The sequence below is a fragment of the Polyodon spathula genome, chromosome 1, assembly GCF_017654505.1.
Source record: "Polyodon spathula isolate WHYD16114869_AA chromosome 1, ASM1765450v1, whole genome shotgun sequence".
NCBI classification, from domain to species: domain Eukaryota; kingdom Metazoa; phylum Chordata; class Actinopteri; order Acipenseriformes; family Polyodontidae; genus Polyodon; species Polyodon spathula.
In genome coordinates, this window is record NC_054534.1 from 5,053,841 (window position 1) to 5,075,867 (window position 22,027).

The following is a 22,027-nucleotide window of genomic DNA, read 5'->3' on the forward strand; positions in this document are numbered from 1 at the left end:
AAAACCCAACAAGTGTAAATGGACACCAAACATTTTTTGGAATGCTTTAGTTTCTGTTAGGCAGAGTCACCTAGTAATACAAATATTGTCAGTGAAGCTGGTGGGAGGCCCTCATGCATCTAGCAGTTTCAATATGGAAATATTGCTCAGCCCTTAACCCTTTGCTGCCCATTGTCCAATATATTTGACTGAGAAAATTCACATTAAATAGGTATGGGAACATACCCAGGGCGGTAAAGGTTAAGAAGGAAAAGAACAGAAATGTCAGTGTTGCATGTGTGTGATAAAAATAGTAAGCAACAAATTAAATAAAAACAAAATCACTTTAATTTACTTTAGCATCTGTACATTTACAGGAACTCCAGACAACAACATGGTAAACATTATTAATTTGCAGTTCAGCAGAAATAATCAAACAGTTAAAAGTATTGTTGGTTAGCGTATTTACTTGGGACTGGAACAAATAAAAAGAACAAACACACATTTCCTCTTTGAATCAATTCACAAGAATACAAGGCATGCGAAAAGAAAAGGAAGGAAAGAAAACCCATTTAGAGATTTACTTGGTTTGTTTTTGCTTCTTTACCAATACATCTTACTCCTTTTCTACTGACGTCTACTGCTCAGAAGTTAATTTTTTAAAGAGCACAAAAAAAAAGAACTGATTTAAAAAGGTGGTGATCTTTGGTATTATTAATATGTGGAAACGTTTGACCCCTGTTTCAGTAAATCATGTAAAATGTACCATATAAAAAAAAAAAACACAAACACACACACAGAATTTCAACAATGCTAGACAGACAGTTAAAATTTAACATAAGGCCACAAGCCTATGGAGTGCAATACTTCAAAAAAAGGGAATACTGCCCTTTCGGAAAAAGTCACAATCTTTTTTTTATTACAATTATTCTTTCTATCTGCCTTTTTGTTTGGAGAATCTGAAGTGCCTGCAGCTAACAGCCTTCAGCCTTCACTGAAAGGTAACATTGCCACATTTGAATGGAATGAGGAAGGAATTCCAGTGCTAGCACCAAGCAAGTAACAGCTTGTTTAGAGAATAATGACAACTCAGTACTGGAGCAACAGAACCCAGAACCACACACCATAAAATACAAAGGAAATGTTAAACAGATAAAATGCTCCTTACTCTATAACAAAATCATTTACCAGAAGGCTTGGGTCTACAGGTGTGAAAAAATACGAGCTCCTCTGATAAGAATGTGTTAAAAGTGGTTGTTTTTCCTAGATTTGCACCAAACGCACAGAACATGGAGGGCAGCAGTTCAACAAGGGTCTGGCTTCCATTTCTGTAATTCCATACTTGACCAAGTGATCTAGAATTAAACACACAAGGTGTGTTTAAGGTTCCAGTCCCTTAATAGTTCAATTATGTGGAGATTTATAAACCGGATATTCCTCCACCTACACATCAGCAGAATAATAATAAAAAAATAATAAAAATAAGGAAGAATCCTCCAAGGCATACTTGTAAGAATGGTCAAAATGTTGTGAAACTGGAAATATTTCCATACAGTAGAAATGTGTGGCATGCTTTATTAACCAGTAATTAAATTAACTAACTAATTTACAGCATAACAGGTTAAGTTCTTAATATTGGAAAACATTTTTCAAAAAATATTGAATGATCAAAATACAACATACCATGGAGATCCCTCAAATGAAACGGGTAGACACACAAATCCTCTTGCGTTATTAATACTCCTGCCAGTTAAGGGTTTTTTTTTTCTTCTTTTTCTCTGGTTAAAACCCCAGACTCATAGCATACTGGATATGGTAGAATATGTTAGCCCATCATTCATGCAGATATATATGCCAGAGAACCTCAGTAGAAATACTTTTTTTTTTTTTTTTGTAGCTGCAGCCTTATTGAAGTAGTATGTAATTTGGAATTGTGCCCCTTTATTATCATCTGACAGAATAGATTTGACATAAATATATGTATCTACATACACCCGTCAGGTGTGATATGGTATACTTAACTATTGAGGTTTTATAAGTTAATCTTATAATTTACAGCTGTGCAAAAAAAGAAGTTACTCCACATGTACACTGTGCTGTGCCCCTAATAGGTCAATTCTGTTTTTCAACATTCTTTCTAACAATTTAACATGTGTGCTAATATATTCTTGGATGGAAGACTTACAGAATAGCAGCATAAACCAGGGAAAGAATCAGGCTTGTTAACACAAGGATGCAAGATTTTGAGTAAACCTTACTGCTTAAAAACAGCAGTAAATGGTTCATTATTGGTCTATGGGCAGCTGTCTATGGTCGCAGCACTTCAAAACTGGGCAAGGTTTCAATAAGATATTAAAATAGTTTTCCTCCATCTTTAAAGCAAACCCTATCTGAATGCAGGAGTAGCTTAAGACAACCCAATTAAGATCCTATAATGCAGTGGGTCCCTGGACTCTAGATTGAGAACCACTGCACTAGTGCATGGTCCCACCCCTTATAAAAGTTCACTGGCAACATTTTGCACTCTACCCATGGGCACACTATGCATTTATCAGTTTAGCAGGCTTTTAAACATCTTTCACCATACCTCTGTACTTCACAATGCTTACCTATGCTTTATGATAATACTATCAAATGTGGCATGCCACTTGCGCTTTGCTCCTTGATGCTCAAAAAACAAACTCATACTCTAGTCGTTTACAACTCAGCAGACTTGCCATGTTGCTTTTAAAATCTAGATGCGGGTAGGTAAAATGATATGCATTTAGCCACGATTAATACTTCACAACATGAATGCTAAAATATTTCAAACAAGTGGCGGGTTTCTCACAGTAAACAGACGTCAGGTGCTTGGTTTGTGTTTATTCCTTTTCCTAAACCAAATAAATTACTTAAATTAAATAACATTAAATTACACTCAAATACTAGAATTAAGTATAAAAACAGGGATAAATACATTGTACTATTTTATTCTGTGCTTTAAAAAAAAACATCCCGGTGAGTCAACAAATAATATGCAACATTAAAACAATGCTTTCAAAATGTTTACATAATTACTGCTGTTGCTAGGTCTACAAAGATCTTGAATTGAAAAAAAAAAAAACAGCTCATGTTTAAATGACAGGCAAATTCAGATCTGATTTTAAATCAGGGTAAAGGATTTAATTAGGCAATCAGTTTAAAAAAAAATGGAAATAAGGACCCCCTCTTCAAAATTGAGGCACAATTTCAACTTTGTCCTTTTAAGACATGAGTGTTTGTGCAGCAACAGTGGTGCATTTCTTGAAGAGCTGCACTGCAGTTTGGAATGTTCTTGTGGATAGGCGATTGGTTACTATAGACTTGTACTTTTTTTTTTTTTTTTTTTTTTTTTTTTTAAAAGAATGTCAAATAATCCTTTATGTAAACCATGAAACAAGTGGTGTGAAGTGAACAGTTTAGCTGAACAGTGATGCAAAGGACATGTGTGTCCAGTATTGTACAGTATGCAAAAAAATAATTGTACACATGCCAGCCAGGTTTATTGCTAATTCAAAGCTTTTTTAGATAATACCAGAGCAAAAAACAAATGTACTGGAGGATGGATGTATTTTGTTACAAGCTACACTACGTTAGTAAAAAGCAGCTCATTAGATAACTTGAATACTTATCGAAATGATGTAGAAAGGAAGGCTCTAAAGTTCTACATAGAAAGTTGTGTGTACATTCTGAAACCTTTTCCTTATAAAAAATGCTGCATCAAAAAAAAAAAAAAAAAAAAAAAAAAAAAAAAAAAATTCCCTCTCAGGAAGAACAAAACAAACACACCTTCTTGTTATTGTACTACAGAAACAAGTCAAAAGTCACCTTCAATGGCAGTTCAAACATTTTGTCAAAACACCATCATAAATTGCTCATGCTCCCCAACACAAGAAGCTTAAAAGTAAAGGACCTGATGTGCTTTAATGACCTGGGCTTATTCTGGGACTACCGCAGCCATTTCAGTAAAGGGAATCTAATGCCATTAAATAAATTTAAAAAAAAAAAAAACACAAACAAAACCCCTATGGTCACCCTCATTCTAAAAGGGCAGGATTTGTTATGAAGCAAAGGAAAAGACTGGACCGTATGCTAGGACCGCCTCTTGAGGATTACTACGCCATACATTTTAAAATGTGACACTGCAGCTCCAGACAGATTTGGAGCTTCTCATAACAATGCACCCTTCAGTTGATGGCCATTACCACAGTCAAAACGCACTTCATTGTATACTAGTAACACTGCTTCAACTGGCAGCACTCATGCTTGCATACACCGATGTGAAAAAGCCTCACCTTCAGACACACACGCTCCAGGCCTCACGGCTTCTTGCTGTACTGTAATATACAGTAGTATTAAACGCCAGCGCTGTTGGATGAATCCCCACATAGCTGTGAAAAGTACAATCTTCTTTCCAACAGAAACATATATGATTTTTGTTAAATATGTCTCAGTTTCTACTGAAAATAATAAATACATACAATAACAATAACAATAATATAAAATCAAGGTGTAACATTAAAATGTTTGCATTCCATCAATATATACCTGTTTAAGTTCTGTAGATCCTGTATAAACTGTATCTAGAGAGGCCATAACAGGTGTCAAGTGATCACAACATGGTATTCTTTGTTTTTTTTTTTTTTTACACAGGCAATCAATCTCGAAACAAAAAGGCCCAACAGACACATGTTGTTCACTTGCTCTCCGGTCTCCGTTAGAAATCAGCATTGTTACCCTCACCTCAACATCATTTTTTTTTCTTTAGGTTTTGTTTTTAACACCCTGAAAATCTTATAGGAAGCACTGAACAAGGTACTCTACCGATATGCTGTCACCACAGGTATAATTGTTATTTTTGTTTAGTTTTTTTTTTTTCTTTTTCTTTTTCCAGATCTCCTCCATCTCTAGCTAATCTGCTACCTGGGACCTTTCAATTCCTGCTTTTGAAGTTTCCAGGAATCTTCTTGTTATGCAGCAGTTAGGTACTGATGGTAAAACAGCCCGAAGAGACTGGTAGAAAACAAGCAGGCAGCGACCCACCAGGTGAGGAAGGAGAGAAGGCCACGGAACAGCAGTGGAGTGAAAACGTTCCTAAGGCTCCCTAGTGCCATTGTTATTTGTGCCACAGAGACCTTTGTGTTTTCAGGAGCTGCAAGTGGCAAGGAGGCAGCAGGCATCTGATCAGGGTGTACTGGCCACTCAGGTCCAGAGTAAACACCCCAGGAGTGATCACCTATGAAAACAAGAAAAGAATATGATAAATAAAATAATATTATGAACAAGTTGCATTTAGAAACATGTTACAGTAAACATGCATTTCATTTAAAGCATATCTGGTACTACAGTATATTATATGTCTGCTATGTGTTTGTTTCAAAACTGAATGGAAGTGCGACAGGATGCTTCCTGGTTATAATAAAGACGACAGCACTGTTTAATGCACTATGCTCATATAGGCTACAAAACTGGTAACAGGCAATCTTTAAATGGCTTTGTAACTTTACTGTCATCATTTTTTTCACAAAGAAAATGATGCAAATTACTTTGTGGTGTAAAGACCTTGCTATGTCAGATCTTTATTTTAAGTTTACAAAGTGAAGCCCACTTACCTAGCGTTTTTAGCAGCAGTGTTATGTGAAGCAACATCACCAGAGGCGCCATATACTGAAGGGCTATCACACACAGATAATAAAACACACGAGCAACCTACGGACAACAAACGCACCGTCAGACACAACGACACACCAGTGGAACTGGCAATGGCAGTTAAGAGCAGGCAACACATGCAATCTAAAATGAAAAAAAAAAAAAAAATCTGACACTGCTTTATGCATAGATCAACCCTGTCTACCACAATCTTGCAAATGTAAGTTTAGATCCTGAATTTACACATTATGTTATTTGTGGGGGGGGGGGGGGGGGGGGGGCTTATCTAAGCCTTTTAACTCACACTAATTATTATTTTGGAGAACAGGCTAGACAAAACAAAACATTGCAATACAAAAAGGCACTTAAATAAAAATCCAGGGCTCTAGAAAGAGCAACTTTTTAGGATTTAATGGAAAGAGAGAGTGTTTTTGAATTCCAAGCTCTTATTTTCCTGTACCTCCAGTGTATTTGGAAAGTGCTTGTCCGTGCTGACAATTCAGTGTTAAAATTTATGAGCTGCAACAAACAGCTCAGAAGTTAACACAGGCACTTGTTAGTGAATACATTTTTTGAATCAGTGGGTTTTGATCTCTGGTAAGGATTTGCTTATACGCAAATACAAAAGTAGTACTGTGTAGGCTATAAAGCCATCTATACATAAAATATAGTATAAATTCAGCTATTTGTATTAATTGACTGAAAAGAATATAGCAAGGACTGGTTTACCCGTTATTCATATCGCTTGCAAACTCAGATTTTCATTTTAAAACACTGTGTACTACACAAGGTTAAAAGTATTTCTCAGGAAACTACTTACTGTTTTACTTCTTAGCTCAATTCACCTTAGCAGTGTCCTGGGGTTCAATGCACGTCAATCAATGGGGGGGATCAACACACCCAAGCCAGATTCAAACCCAGACATCGAGACCACAGGCAAACAAGTTAACGCGCTACCCCACCAACCACACAATACTTCCATTCAGCTTTGGTCGTCAAAGTCCCTACCATTTTCTGCAGGTCAATAGTGCTGATTCTCCCAGCCTCCTTCTTCATTTGCTCCACACACTTCTGGGCCAGGTTCAGGTATGCCTGGAGGTGGTGGCGCATCAGACCCAGCCTCAGCAAGCACAGCAGGATAATGACCCACAAGCGCAGGGTGTCGAAAGTGGCCTCTGTCATTCTGTGGATCGGTTCACAGGTCAGTGCTGTACTCTTCAGTTACTATGCAAGAAACCAGCTTCAAATTCACTTTTTTTACTGCTCCTTTAGCTTTTGGGATGTCTTTCATGTTTACAGCCACCTGCCTGAACTAAAGTGTATCAATATAAAATATATGTATTTAAGTAATTGCAAAAGAACCACTCAATGCTGGCAAACCTCAAAGTAAGAAGGTGTCATTTGAAGCAACTTACTTTAGCAGTTCATTAAAAATGACAATTTTGGAAATACACTCAAAATGTCTTAGTCCGATTTCAGTGGTTCTGATGCAACACCATCTGAAATTCTGAAACAGTGCAGAAATAAGCATAGACTCAGTTTTGGCAAACTTACAATGGCACACTTTCTTTACCCAGTGTTGGGTTCATTATGTAGTCCTTGGTTATAGGCTTCACCCACAGCAGTACCATAATTAAAGGAGCCAAAAAGTTGATATGTAGTAAAGTCCTTAAATAGAAAAAAAAAGACTAAATTAGTTCCCCCCCCCCAATACTCTGATGTTCAGTCATTTACCAGATTTGAAATAACTATTTAGAAACGTGTGTAAAACCAAGGCTTTGACAACATTTTCATTTCTCTCATTAGTAAAACAACTTTCTTGTAAATCCCTATCCAACACTTCCTGCATGAACACTTTTTGTGCTTATTTTGGCAGGTAATTGGTGATAAAGTCATCTTTGCATATGTTCGTCATTTTTGCTCAGTCCCACTGAAGTGATATCTAAGGGGTTTGACCTCATAGTATATGCATTTTTATAGTAATTTACATATATACAGTATTTGTGACAGGGATAAATATGTGCTTTGTGGCTGCCTTTGCACAACTACATGACAACCATTTGTTTTGTTTAATTATTTAATTGAGAAAGCGTGGAATGTGGCCAGGTGATGATTGATTGAAGTCAATTTCCCCTGGCCATACCCTATAAAAGAGAACAAAGGGAATGTTTGTTTGGAGATGGTTCAGTGATGGTGTGGTGCCCAGCCTGAACAGAGGAAGTAAAAAGTAAAGAGAAACAGCATAGGGTAGCTGTAGCTTTGGGGTTATTCTATGTGTTACAGGGGTTTGTGTAACCCTTGGATTTGTTTCTGTTCTGTTTGTTTGGTTGGTTATTATTAAAAATGCACCAAGGCGCTTTAAACTTGCACTTCTGAGTCTGGGTTTGTTATCTAGCCTTGACCGCCTGCCACTACTCCACCGTATTCCAGAGTGTAAGGACTGTGGGAAGTAATCCACCGAGTGACACCTGGGCATGTAAGCCACAAACCAGAAGATGAACAGGTTAGCGAGGCCAGCCAGTACACAGTGGATAACCTCTTGCAATATGCCGATTCCAGAGTCAACAGTCTTAAATATCCATGGATGGCGAGGAGTGAAATAGAAACCAGTTCTCTCTAAAAATAATCCACTGTTCTGTACAGTCTGATATATCATCAGACCTTATTCTGTAATTCTTGAACAGCTGCTAGAACAGTTTCAAGATTATTACATTTTTAATAATCAAGGATACATTTTTTCTAAGGTTGGGAGAAAACACAATGCATTATTGTATTCATCTCATATTGAAACTGAAAATATTCTTGTTCATTTGCATCTTTCAATTTCAATACAGTGAACACAAGTTATAATAATGACCAGTTCAACTTTAAATGACAGTAGTACTAGCAAGACACAGCCATTTTCACTTGTCACAGTATTAAATACAAATTCTAAATGTTTGTTTCATGCAAAAGTATTTGAAACTTTATCTACACCAGTAACAGAATGTGCTTAACAGTAATGTCAGGGTGCAGAGTTAAAAAAATAAATAAATAAATAAAGATTTAAAAATAAAAGGGGGCCTGTTATTTTTGTTCCATGTCCAACTTCCTCATGCAAGTGCTATACCACAACACTGCTAGCAGGGTCTAATGTGCACCGTGAAATCAACTACTTTGAGTCACTCATTAGATGAACATTAAAGTTCTAAATAATTTTGCACAAAACTATAATATATTACTAGAATCCACTTTGAAGTTTTGATTGAATAATTTTGCTTTTTAATTGTGTCTTCCTTCTCCAGCTCAGTCCCTCTTCTTGCCCATTGCTAATGCTGAGACACTAGAAACATGGTACCAGTGCTAATGACAATTTGGAGTAAACAGTTTTGATAATTTGAGACCGATATATCTGTTAACAGTGGTTTAGGTATGTCATGGAAACAGTCAGGATAGTTTCTCCAAGCCATGTGTACATTGTATTTAATTGCTTTTTAAAATTCAAGAGGCATCTTATCAATTTTGTTAAAACATTTCAACAGGTAAATTAATCAAGACACATTTGAGGCCAAATAAATAAAATAACATCTTTACACAGGATTTAAAAAACTTATATCCTTTTGTATTAGTGTCTCACTCTGCTACACAACCCAGTTAGCACATTGTCAGCATGAAGCAAAACCTGCCTGTTTGACGCACCGAAATTAGGCAAACTGAACAGTTGAGTTATTGCATTACTTACTGTGTTACTTTTTCTGTTGCCAGATTCAGTGCATCCAGGTGCATCTGAGCTAAACGCAAGCCAGGAAATGTTAAGAAAGCACCGATCAGAGAGCACAGTAAAGCCAGGAAGAGTTTGAACGTTAGCTTGGATATAGGGCCCCTACAAAAAATAAAATAAAAAGGGTATTAAATGGATTGGTTCTGTAATGCACTACACTAGTTCTGAAATCATTTATATAACAATATAATCGTGGGAATAAACTTACTGGGAGTCCAGACCTTGCTTTTCAAGAAACTGCACGGCACTTTCAGAAAAATTAGCAAACCCTTAACAGCACAAAAGAAGAAAAAGAAGTTACGCTGGATTGACCAGAAATGCTAGGATTTCTCCTGTCTTAATTCTCTGTAAAAAAAACTGAGCATCAAAAATTTTACTCATAAACCAAATCCTTGTGGAAGTGGGAACTGCTCAGATTTGTTTCTGTGTTCCATGCAGTCTTGTGAATGTGTCTAATTCTATACCAGGCGAAGTGCTTTGAAATTTCTAAATCTTTTGTAGTCATTTTTGTACTACTTTAGTAGAAATACATGTTAATTTGGATTCATATGTTGTTTTTTTCTGACTATGTGAATGGACACAAATTCGCCTGTTTTCTCATTGGAAATAGTGATATTTTGAAATGTACCTGTCCTGGTCACAAAAGCAAAGTCTGTGGGGAATAATAGCCATTTTCTATACTTTTGAGGCATAAGCAACTGGGAAATAACACTTACTACCCAGGAACAAAAAAAAAAAAAATTGTTAGACGGTGTTATCACAATACAAAAAAACTGCACTGAGTTTCAAACACATTCTCTGTATATCCATGTAGTTAAAAGCCAAGTAATATGGTTGAAATGATGCTTACAACTAGAATCAAATAGGTGTGCTATTTGGTGCTGCTATGTTTCTTCCATTTCACCCCCAATATTGGCATTTGTTTTACACCAGCCTGGGCTTATTCGCCTGCTTCAAACAGATAGAAGCTCACCAAGACCATAACACAATACATTACGTTACACTTTAACCACTAATGTTAAAAGAAAATGATATTGGTTATTCCAAGCCAAGAGACCACAACAGATCAGCAGCCATTTAGCAACAAGTAATTAGGTCCTTGCTTGTGCCACCAGGGCTTTTGCAAACCACCAGAAGTAGGAGAAATCCAACCTCCCTCCTGAGAAGTGCACAAATGTCTCAGATGCCACCCGTAGAGACAGACGGGGCCTGGCTCAGAGACAACAGCAGCTGTTATTTTCAAAGAAGCTGGTGAAGTCCCTTTATGTAGGTAACTCTGTGTCTCCTCATCTCCTGCCAGAGATCAGGTGTTTTCTCCACGTGCGACAGCCCTTCCAAACAGCCTCAACACCCTGCAGAATTAACCCCCAGCACAGCATAGCACAGCACAATTCAAGAACTTTGTTCCCATCAGTCTTGGCTTATTATAAATGTCTGATTATCTTGAAGTGCCTAGATTATTGCACAGCAGCTTTACTAAAACAAGATCCACAAACTAAAAAAACTTTACCGAACTCTCAGTTGTTGACACATACAGAATCATACCTGTTTCCAATCCAAACTCCAGGTAGTTCTCTGTTATGATTAGGATGGCCATGGCTTTTACAAAGAAGAAAAATGCAAATGTGATGCAGAGGGAACGCTCTCCTCCTTCCTCCCCTTTAAAGTAGTGAGCAGTCAATGAGAAGAGGACCTTTCTGGGAAATAAATATGTTAAGGAAATAATTTGAGGGAAAATATGAACACTTGGAATGGTCTGGAATTTACTTTCTGAATACATAACGTTCAGAATGGATATTCGACAGTACCTGTGTGCATACATGACAACATGCAACACCACTGCATGCAAAATTTATTATTATAGAAGTTAACTGAAAGAACTAACTGAAGAGCAGATCTCTACAATACACATCACACTTTTCAGACACAAGAGCTGTTCCCAACTACTAAGTTGTGCAGGAAGACCGACACATCTGTATGAGAATCTATAAAAGTGTTTACTGCACAAAGGAACATCCCTCAGCATTACCACTTCAAATGAAGGACAGCGGGCACATTACAAGTCGCTTTACCACAACACTGTCTAAACAAGATCACTTTATAGTGGGAGAGAAATCAAAGAGGCACCAATGAAACGCATTGGATATTGGTAGTCTCTACTTGAACTGCCACAAGGCTGCTTAGTTTACATGAAGGCAGAACACAATCCTAAAACACCCTTTTTAAAGTATTGGTTTTAGGCTTCTGATAAGTATAAATTGAGGAGATAATCTATATGTATCAGAAGCTCAGAGAATTCTCTCATAAAGAGGTTGAGAAGGCTGTCCGTGCTACATGCAGTTGAAGTTTCAATACCTAAGCTTGTCAGTTAAAATCAGTAGGGTGTGCCAGGATACAAAAAAATCTGATCTACAGAAAAATTCAGCACCCTTAATATCTTCCATGCAATGAACTTTTAAACAAGGGATATTTAACATTAAAATATATTTAACCCTCTACAGTGTAAGCCATGACTAAACTATCTCTAGCCCGCTATATAAATCTGAAACACAAGCTATATTTACACTAGATATTATATTTACAGTAAATAAAAACATATAAAAGCATCCTATAATTTAGGACTGAATCCATTTCAGTTGTGAAGAATGTCAACAGGTGAACTACAAAACAGCAACTTGTACATGCAGAAAAAAGTATTAATGTATGATTACATTAGAAATAATAAAATGAGAAAGGAGGGACTTCCATTACTTTAGTCCTGGGGCTATAAGCACCCTCCCCTCTCTTCAGACTTCATACAGCCCTCATTTATAAAAGAATATCCTGTCGATACAAGATAAACTTTTGAATGTGTACTGGATCTCTTAAAAGGATACATTACAAAGGCCAGGACCAGCAGACACCACACTACACTGATGTTCATTTCATTAGAGGGAGCCACCAGGCTGTAGTAGAATTCAGTAATGAGGTACACGACCGTAGCGGCAACGGTGAAATCCACCAACCACTGGTACTCAGGAAAGTAGTGCAAAGCTGAAAGAAACAAGCTTCACTGCATATCTGATCTTAATGATATCAGTGAATCTTACAGAAGCATATCTGAATGGACACATTTCTTTTCCCCCCAGTTATTCATATCGCATTTTGAATCTTACGTAAATTCATATAGGCTAATAAACTTCAATCAAAAACAATATGTGAAACAGCTCAGAACAGCTACCCGTACAACTGCTAACGCAGGACTTGTGTACTTTTAAAAGCCATATGAAATAATCCATTGTTCCTCCTACCCAGGGTGTCCACTTCAGCAATGGACTTGGTTTCCAGCTGCAGATCTATATCTTTCGGGACGGTCAGTGGTTTGTTTTCGATGTGTCCATTGTACTTCCTGAAAGGAAACCAAATAATTTAAATGACAACAATATTACATTTCCTTTAATTCCCCTCCCTTCCACTCTCATTGTGGGAGAGAACAGTACTGCAGTTTGACTTTCTTGTAAAATGCCATAAGACAGAAAAAATAGGAGAGAGAGAGAGAGAGAGAGAGAGAGAGAGATCACACTACAATTAAACACGACTTAAGATAATAATGATTATTACACTTTGACAGTAACTGGAAATTGCCTCGTTATCAATACTCATTCATTAAGCTCATGAGTCACAAAGATACTTTGATATTGACTGGAACTTTCCAATATATTGTGCGAATGTTTGTCTCCGTCATGGCCTTTTACTGTAGGCACTACTACAGTTGTTATTTTTCCATGACAAATTTAAGAGGCCAAAAAGAGGTGAAGCACAGACAGGCTGCTGCTAGTGTTTCCAGTGGACGCTTACAACTCCACATGGAAGAGACACCAAAACCCTACCACGGTGTTGCGAGTGTCCCAGTACTGAGCAACTTACAGAGGGCATTATCTAAAGAAGGAGCCATGCTAGCCAGCACATGGAGTGAACAAACACAGCTCAGTCGAACCAACTTGAGAGAGGGCAAGATTAAAGGCTTCACACTCCCAAGGACAGCCGGCACTCAGCTGTACGCACCGCAGGCTTAGCGTTGATCTGGCGTGCTCCACAATTCCTCCTGACTATGGTCTTTTCTTTGAAGTGTCCTGCCACTCTGAATGCACTCAACATTTAGTCTCTGTACTCACCAAAAACAAAAAAAAAAGGGGGGATCTAGGGGAGATACCTTTGAGACATGACCGAAATTACAGCGGAGGTCAACAAAAAAAAAAGTTGCCTAACCCTTCTAAAGAGTGAAGAACGGATGTCACGAAGTTATACTGTAACATAAAAGCAAATCCCTTGACACAGGGATTGTACCGGCAGACTGGAGGATTACAAACGTAATACCGATCCACAAAAAGGAAATAAAACCAAACCAGGTAACTACAGACAATAAGCCTGACTTCTGTTATATGTAAACTATAAGATGATCCAAAATGGAAAATTACCTATATGGTATATCTGGGAGACAGCCAGCATGGTTTTAGGAAAGGGAGATCACGTTTAACTAACCTGCTTGATTTTTTCAAGGTTGCAACAATCGATAATGGATAATTGCAAAGCATATGACATGGTTTATTTAGATTTCCAGAATGCTTTTGACAGAGTCCTGTATAAAAGCTTAATTCTCAAACTGAATGCAGTAGGGATTCAGGGGAAATAAATGCTTATGGATTAGGGAGTGAATAACATGTAGAAAACAGAAAGCACTGATTAGAGGAGAAACCTCAAAATCGAGCGAGGTAACCAGTGGATTACCACAGGGATCAGTAGTAGATCCTCTGCTCTTGCTAATCTACATTAATGACTTAGATTCTGGTATAGTAAGCAAACTGGTTATATTTGCAAATGACACAAAAATAGGAGTGACAAACACCGTTGCAGCAGCAAAGGTCATTCAAAATGATCTAGACAGTATTCAGAACTGGGCAGACGCATGTCAAATGACATTTGAGAGAGAAAAATGTAAGTTATTGCATGCAGGCAATAATAATGTTCATTATAAATACCATATGGGAGATACTGAAATTGAAAAAGTTATGAAAAAGACCTAGGAGTTTGTTAACTCAGAAATGTCTTCATCTAGACAATGAGGGAAAGCTATAAAAATAAGGCCAACAAAATGCTCGGATATATAGTGAAAAGTGCTGAACTTAAATCAAGGGAAGTAATGGTAAAACTTTACAATGCATTAGTAAGACTTCATCTAGAATATTGTGTCCAGTTCTGGTCAGCTCGCTACAAAAAGAATATTGCTGTTCTAGAAACAGTGCAAAGAAGAGCAACCACAATTATTCCTGGTTTAAAAGGCATGTCATATGCAGACAGACAAATAATTGAATCTATTCAGTCTTGAACAAAAAAGACTATGCGGCAATCTGATTCAAGCATTCAAAATTCTAAAAGGTATTGACAATGTCGACCCAAGGTACTTTTTCAACCTGAAAAAAAGAAACAAGTACCAGGGGTCATAAATGGTGATTCGATAAAGGGGCATTCAGAACAGAAAATAGGAGGCACTTTTTTTTTTTTTTTTTTTTTTTTTTTTTAAACAGAATTGTGGCAGTCTGGAACCAACTCCGCAGTAATTTTGTTGAAGCTGACACCCTGGGATCCTTCAAGAAGCTGCTTGAGATTCTGGGATCAATAAGCTACTAACAACCAAACAAGCAAGATGGGCTTGTTTGTAACTTTCTTATGTTCAAATCGAAGGCTTTGCCTTGTCATCACTAAGCATGACTGCAGACCTCATTAAAGGCTCGTTTCTGGTCATGTCAACAGCATTTGACAATGGAGAACGAGCTAACCACTGTTTTACCAAATATGCAAAAGGAGAAACCTAAGTAAAAATAAAACAAACACTCTAAACTATGTCCCATTTTGAAACATTTAGATGACTAGCATTGTACCACATTTAACGAGTCGTGGGATGGAAGAGAAAAAGATTTAAATATTTTGCTCCACTCTAGGTAAATAGCACCCATCATGTTGCATTGGTCTGCAACATCTGGGAGCTGTTCTCCTGCAGTTCTCGCAGTGTCAGAGGCTGCACTAATGAGCTTGCGGCACGCTTGTATGCAGATCATGATTGATTTCATAGTTAATTCTGGCAGGTTAGTGGTTTGAGAATATGCCAGAACAAAGACAAAAAAAAAGTGTCAATATTTGATTTGTATCTTCTTTTTAGTATGCTTCTGTACAGAAATGGCATCTTTATATTTAAACATTAAATGTTTTTTTTTTTTTTGACCAGCTGCGACACAAACGTTTAGTAAATCAAAGGTAATGATGTTTTTCTATAGGACAATACAACAACTGACTGTCCACTTAGGGATTCCAAGTTGGTACAATATATCATACGATAAATCGGATATCTTAAAAGCTTTACTTTTTAAAACTTCAGCACAGCTGATCTATAGGCCTCCTAGAGGCTACCTGTCATGTCTGACATACATTACTACTTTAACAATTACTGAATACTTTTGAAATATTATTATTATTATTATTAATAATAAACAAACAATTGTATCCGATTGTATCCTAACACCGTATCCATACCTGTATTTCATATTTATCTACGCTTGTTAGAAAAATTAGCTTTGTCAAAATTGGCTTCATGGTGATATACTTTGTTTACATTTGTCCTTGTGGTTTTACTACCAGCTCAGTCAAAATCAACCGTTGACAGCTGCTGACATGAATGAATTACTTTTTTTTTTTTTTTTTTTTTTTTTACTAGATTTACAGCGAAGAACTATATGAATATCAAACTGCTTTTTTATTCCTAAAAACAGAAATGTATTTCTTTAAAACAGGCCTAACTTGAGTTAAAGTTTTGTGATTAGGGATCAATGTGAGATAATCAACCATGTTTTGCTTCAGTTCACAATAGCATATCCACAATGAGATGTAACTTCTTATGCTTCTATTGGTTTAAAATAAATAACAGAAGCAGCAGATGTCATCTCAGTGCAAGGGTGACAATGAATCAAACGCTAATGCAGCCCCTTACCTATCTTTCTTGTTTTTTCCCTTTTGTTGTTTCCCAGCAAGACTCCTCAGCTCATCTTCTGTAGGATGCTGATACCACCGCAAACTACAGAGGCAAGAAAAACAAACGTCAAGATAAAAAAAAAAAACAAATCACACAATGTTACTCAAATATTTTAACCAATACCAAATCAGACACATTGAGGCTTGATCTCCATGACAATATTGAATATTAGCATAGATCCAACAAACTAATTCCAGTAACTAATATGTACAGTATTACTGTACTAGGATTTAACAGGTCTCATGTTCCTGTATAAAAGACAAACATATGTTAAACGTACATATTGCTTAAGGGTATTTGTTTTAAAGCTGCATATAAACTGAAATTATCATTAGCAAATATGTCAACACTGCACTTGAGCTGCACATCAAGGAACACAGTCCCTAACTGAAATGCACCGACTGGTTACCGAGAAGGACAGCCAAAGCCTGAGGCTTCTGGGAGTCTGAGTTCCTAAAAAACTACCAGAAGTAATTTCATCCTCATACTGTATTGGTTCATTTTTTAATTTTTTTTATTCAATAGAAAAGGATTATGATACAGACAAGACAAAGTAGATATAAACAAAACTATCCATATACTAAATACAAAAGTTTCAACCTACTTCAATTACTTGCGGATTATGGGCAATATTTGGTGCCCCTCCTGAATATCCTGTAATATTAAAGCTAGCATTCTCTCCTAGCTATATCCCCTAAACTGAGGACTAAAAGTTCCACTCAAGCATTCACTCTGTAAGCTCAAGATTTGTGGTTTCAAGAATAAGTGCCTAATGAATAAAAGTTTGCAGAGTTTGACCAGTTTCACACGGTTGACATTACCTTCCACTGCAGAGGAGCCAGCGGGCAAACGAATAGTGAGGTATGATTTTCTGAATGACACTGGCCATTACCATGGTAACCACCAGCTGCACGCCAATCACACCCTAAAACAAAACAAAAAATAAGTTTGTACTGAAGACACTTTATTGAGGTCTTACCAATACAGTGCCATCTGTGATTTTAAACAAAATCACCCCCGAAAATGGCGACATCATTTGTTTATTTGTTTATTTTTATAAGAAATCTAAAAATCAGCTCGGACCAATGGGGGTTACTAAATCTATTACTTCAAAGCCTTCCTTATGGCACCACTAGATCAGTAAAACGGGGTTTAGGTATCATCAACTACAAAATTGAAGAAACACCTCTCCAAAATTAAAATACTGATTAAATACAGAAAATTAGATATAAATAAATAAATAAAAATACGTACTACACACAGCAGGCATTACTGTATTGCTATGCTGTAATCTGTTTGTGTTTTCAAAAAAGTATTGATCCAGAAATTTGGCATACAAGTTTCAGAATAGGAAGATTGACACAGTGGAAGAATAATGCCATGTTCATACACATTAATCATATCTATATACACACACACACACACAGAGACAGGCGTTTGTTTAATAACGATGGAGGTTAAAGTGCTGCATGTTTTGAGTTTAGAATGCACTCAGATTCAACTTGGGGAAATCTAAAGCACATTCTGGCAGGCTTATCTAAAAAGACTGTGGGTCAACAATCATGCTAAACTCTTACTAAACCATTTATAGTGTGAAGTATCACTGTAACTCAAGAATATTTAGATAACAATGACAGAGATAAGCAAGTTGTTCAGGACACAATGAATTGACTTTACTACACAGTTGCGGTTGTGTTTGAACACTTCCTTCAAAAAACAATGTGAAGGTCATTGGGCTGCTCCACACCAATAGCAAATACTTCTGTTTACAGTAACTTTACAAAAGCAGGGCTTCAAATTAACGCCGGCCATGTGACAATTGCCGTGGGTGCCCTTCTCAATGGCCGCAATGCCCCTCAAAATGTATGCTTATTCATGGCCACTGTGGTCTTTTCAGCTACAGCAACTAGAGACGCTTCTATTTGGAAGCGTTTGGCTCCAAACAGTAACATAATTATGTGATTAAGTCATATCAGCAGGAACAAATAAAAACTAGCCTTTCAAGCACATATATTTCTATCCTGCGTAACAATGACATCTCAGAAAAAAGCCCACAAATAAAATAGCAGAAAGCGTTGCACACTCAACAACAAAAAAATAGCAAAACTTTGATAATTTTTTCAGGTCAGTAGTATAGAAATGGTTTACAATACTTAAGTGGTTTTCTTTCAGGTGTTTAAAAAAAAAAAAAAAAAAAAAAAAAAGAAAGTACTATAAGTTGAACATGTTTCAATGGCTGTTATTCCCTTATTTTAATGACCTTATTTTTAGGGAATATTATTAGTAGGAAATACTATTCTATATTGTATTACAGTATTTATTATCATTATTTGTCCATCTTATGCTAGATAAGTTTGTTTTTTCAGTTCATCCATAAATGCAACACAGTGATTCTGCATTTTGTTACATACGGGAACAAGATTTCTGAATTTAGTTTATGTTAAACTGAACAGAATATAAGCTAATACAATTACTAATTAGTTTGGCTTTATATATGAATCCAAAGCAAATATATTACACAATATCCTACACTTTGAAGAACTCATGCTTTTAAAGCACTACTAAACAATGTGTACTTTCCACAATAAAATGTAATGTATTACTGATTTTTAGTTCTATTGGATCTATAAAATAAATGTGATTTTGTATATTTCTCTAGAAAATGTTCCAACACATTCAGGGTACTGTATTAGATCAGGTTTCTGCACTGATGTGACAGTTATCTCCCAGTCAAATGTTACATAAATGATCACACTAAAGTCCGGACTTGATTTTAAAAAGACCGAATAATATTTTGAATCATGGAAAGTGCCAGTAGATTAGACAGCCATCATTGTTGACCTCTACCTGGCCTAGATTTCTTACACTGCCCTACCCTACTACATACAGTACCTGACATGGTGTAGAATCAGCTAACGATTATACAAGAGGTGTCCTTACCAGCTTCTATACAGGTGTGAGTGTAGCCTAACTACACCCAGTCATTGCAGCTAACTGGTAAAGCACTTTATACAAAGACAACAGGTAAGTGGTTTGGGCCACCACTAACTTAAATGGCTGCTATGTACAGTAGGCTTTACTTTACACTGTTCCTCCTCTGACAAATCAGTGCTAGGTTAAGCAGGATCCAAGGACACAGTTGCAAGCACCTCAGATGATTTTTGGCTACCTGAATGATGTGGCATTACACAGATTGTATTCTTTCTAGAGAATGGAATGAATAGAAGGGGTAACAAAGAGAATTGGCATGCAGAAACTGCTTAATTATCAGTGTTTTTCATTGTGGTTTTTGGGTTGGTACTTATTGGTTGAAACTATTAGGATGCCAAAAACAGCATTAACAAACAAAACAAATGAAGGAGAGCAGCACCTTAGCATAAGCGGTCAGAAACATTCAGTCCTTTTGATGACAGGTTAAATCAGGTTTCACAGTAGTTACCACAGTATAAAGTCATCTCAAACATATTCCAACAAACAAAAAAAAATCCCCTAGATGAGATAGGATAATCACACTCACCCACTAACATTTAAAGGGCAGCTCAGCCTCAGCAGAAGCCTTACACTTGTACAAACTGTTCTTCTGAACATTTTTGGTCCACATTCTTGTATATAAACAAGCATTCTTTGTATAAAGTGCATTACCAGTTAGCTGCAATGACTGGGCGTAGTTAGGCTACACTCACACCTGTATAGAAGCTGGTAAGGACACCTCTAGTATAATCGTTAGCTGATTCTACACCATGTCAGGTACTGTATGTAGTAGGGTAGGGCAGTGTAAGAAATCTAGGCCAGGTAGAGGTCAACAATGATGGCTGTCTAATCTACTGGCACTTTCCATGATTCAAAATATTATTCGGTCTTTTTAAAAATCTATATTATTTTATTCTGAGCTCGAAAACCAGTCTGTGAATTATGGGAACACAGAGGGTTACATTTAAAATATACGCTACTTTAAGCATAGCATTTCAACCACATTCACACATATGCAGTGACAAATGAAAGATACTGTGCAATACTTGTACAGTAATACTACTGACTGTAACATCTAGTAGATTGAGCAAATCCTTTTCAACACCTAGCCTCTTCTGTTCATTAAACCGTTACCAGGTAACGGTACCCAAGCACACAGGTACACTCACCATATTTGCAAGAAAACAATCAACTGTATAGCACCGGCAGTCTCTCTAAACAGTCGGAAGTCCAGGGGCTCGGAGCACATAAAGCCTTCCTGATGCCAGTCTTTTCTATAAATTCTGAGTATGATTTCATTGACTTCCTCCCTGTATATTAGTACAAGCAGAGACCGCAACGTCCCAGCTGCTTCCACACAGCTCAGCGCTTTACTGTTTTCAGTGCTTTAGAGGTCACGTTAAGACCCCAGGAACAGGCTGACGAACGCAAACGCCTGACAAACAAAGAAAATAGGTATTCAGTACAGAACGTTTAATTTACATATTCACACAAACATTGACAGGGATTGCTTTGAAAATATTTCATGGAATATCTGGTTTAACGCTGATCAATATAACACTGGGGTGGTGTTATTGTTTTTGAAAAGAACGTGATTTTTGTAGCAGGTTTATTTATAGACGAACCGTTTGTGAGCAGAAAAATTGAAAAGTTTATGTCCCAGAGGTCCTGACGGTATGTGATTGTGTTTTTGCACCGCTCCATTCCTCTCAACTTGTTTGTTGTCCGTATATACTGACGACACAAAATGCCGTTGTTGAAAAAGATATTATCTTTTTGTTTTGTTGGTCCAAAAATCTCAGAAGGCTAGTTTTTTAGGATCACAGCCGGAGTGGGTGTTTGGCGACAGAACAGATGAGAAGTGTCAGACTGTAAGAGTGGGTGTGGCACCTATATTATTATTAGCCTACTTATAATAAGGGTTAGCTAGAGATCACATTACACCTGGGTGTCACGACGGGGCAAAAAAACAGTTTCCTGATTTATATGGAAAAAAAAAACAAAACAAAACAAAAACCTCAGAGCAAACTGCCTTTCACCTCTTAAGCGATATCAGACCTGCTTTGCCTCGTCCTTTTCAGTCTGTGTTCGTGACAGTGGTCGGCATAACGTTCTGGGTGTCTTTTATCTGCAAGATCTATGACAGCGTATAGGGGGGTGACTGCGTAAACTACCCAGGTAAGGCCTAAGCCAAAGGGAGTTTATTTGAAACGCAGCCGATCCCATTTTTTCAAAGTGTTGTCGTATCGTGTGTGTGTGTGTGTGTGTGTGTGTGTGTGTGTAATATATATATATATATATATATATATATATATATATATATATATATATAATATAATAAATATTATTGTAGATGTGCTAGCTGTGATGTGAAACTTGCCTTCATTAATAGAAGTATAGATTTCTATGTGACGGTTTTTTGGACTGATGTCTCCCTCTTCATTTTGCAGGTATTTCAATATGCTATTAGAATATTATGTTTTCTCAGATAACAAGTTGGATAACAGTAATCTTAAATTGACGTAATATTTTCTGTTTGCTGGGTAAATACCACACAAATAAGAACATGTACGTAAGAGAGGAAGCCA

At 36.9% G+C, this 22,027-nt stretch overlaps 1 protein-coding gene across 1 annotated transcript; it reads right to left on the reverse strand.

Annotated features, from left to right (window-relative positions):
• Positions 1 to 311: 311 nt before the first annotated feature.
• LOC121312937 (transmembrane protein 161B-like) lies at positions 312 to 20,815 on the reverse strand. Its single transcript, XM_041244913.1, has 12 exons — positions 20,609 to 20,815; positions 17,291 to 17,394; positions 16,428 to 16,511; positions 12,697 to 12,794; positions 12,283 to 12,439; positions 10,952 to 11,103; positions 9,615 to 9,675; positions 9,368 to 9,508; positions 7,201 to 7,314; positions 6,655 to 6,829; positions 5,610 to 5,706; positions 312 to 5,233 (listed from the first exon to the last, which is right to left on the reverse strand). The coding sequence occupies exons 1-12, from the start codon at positions 20,609 to 20,611 to the stop codon at positions 4,968 to 4,970; spliced, it is 1,452 nt and encodes a 483-aa protein (XP_041100847.1). The 5' UTR covers positions 20,612 to 20,815; the 3' UTR covers positions 312 to 4,967.
• Positions 20,816 to 22,027: the final 1,212 nt, after the last annotated feature.

Bases quoted from the DNA above. Each gene is read 5' to 3' on its own strand.
- LOC121312937 (XM_041244913.1), bottom strand. The intron at 6,830-7,200 runs GTAAGTTTGCCA...ACCGATCCACAG, and splicing joins GGTAAAGAAAGTGTGCCATT to AATGACAGAGGCCACTTTCG. The intron at 5,234-5,609 runs GTAAGTGGGCTT...TTGTTTTCATAG, and splicing joins ACTGCTGCTAAAAACGCTAG to GTGATCACTCCTGGGGTGTT.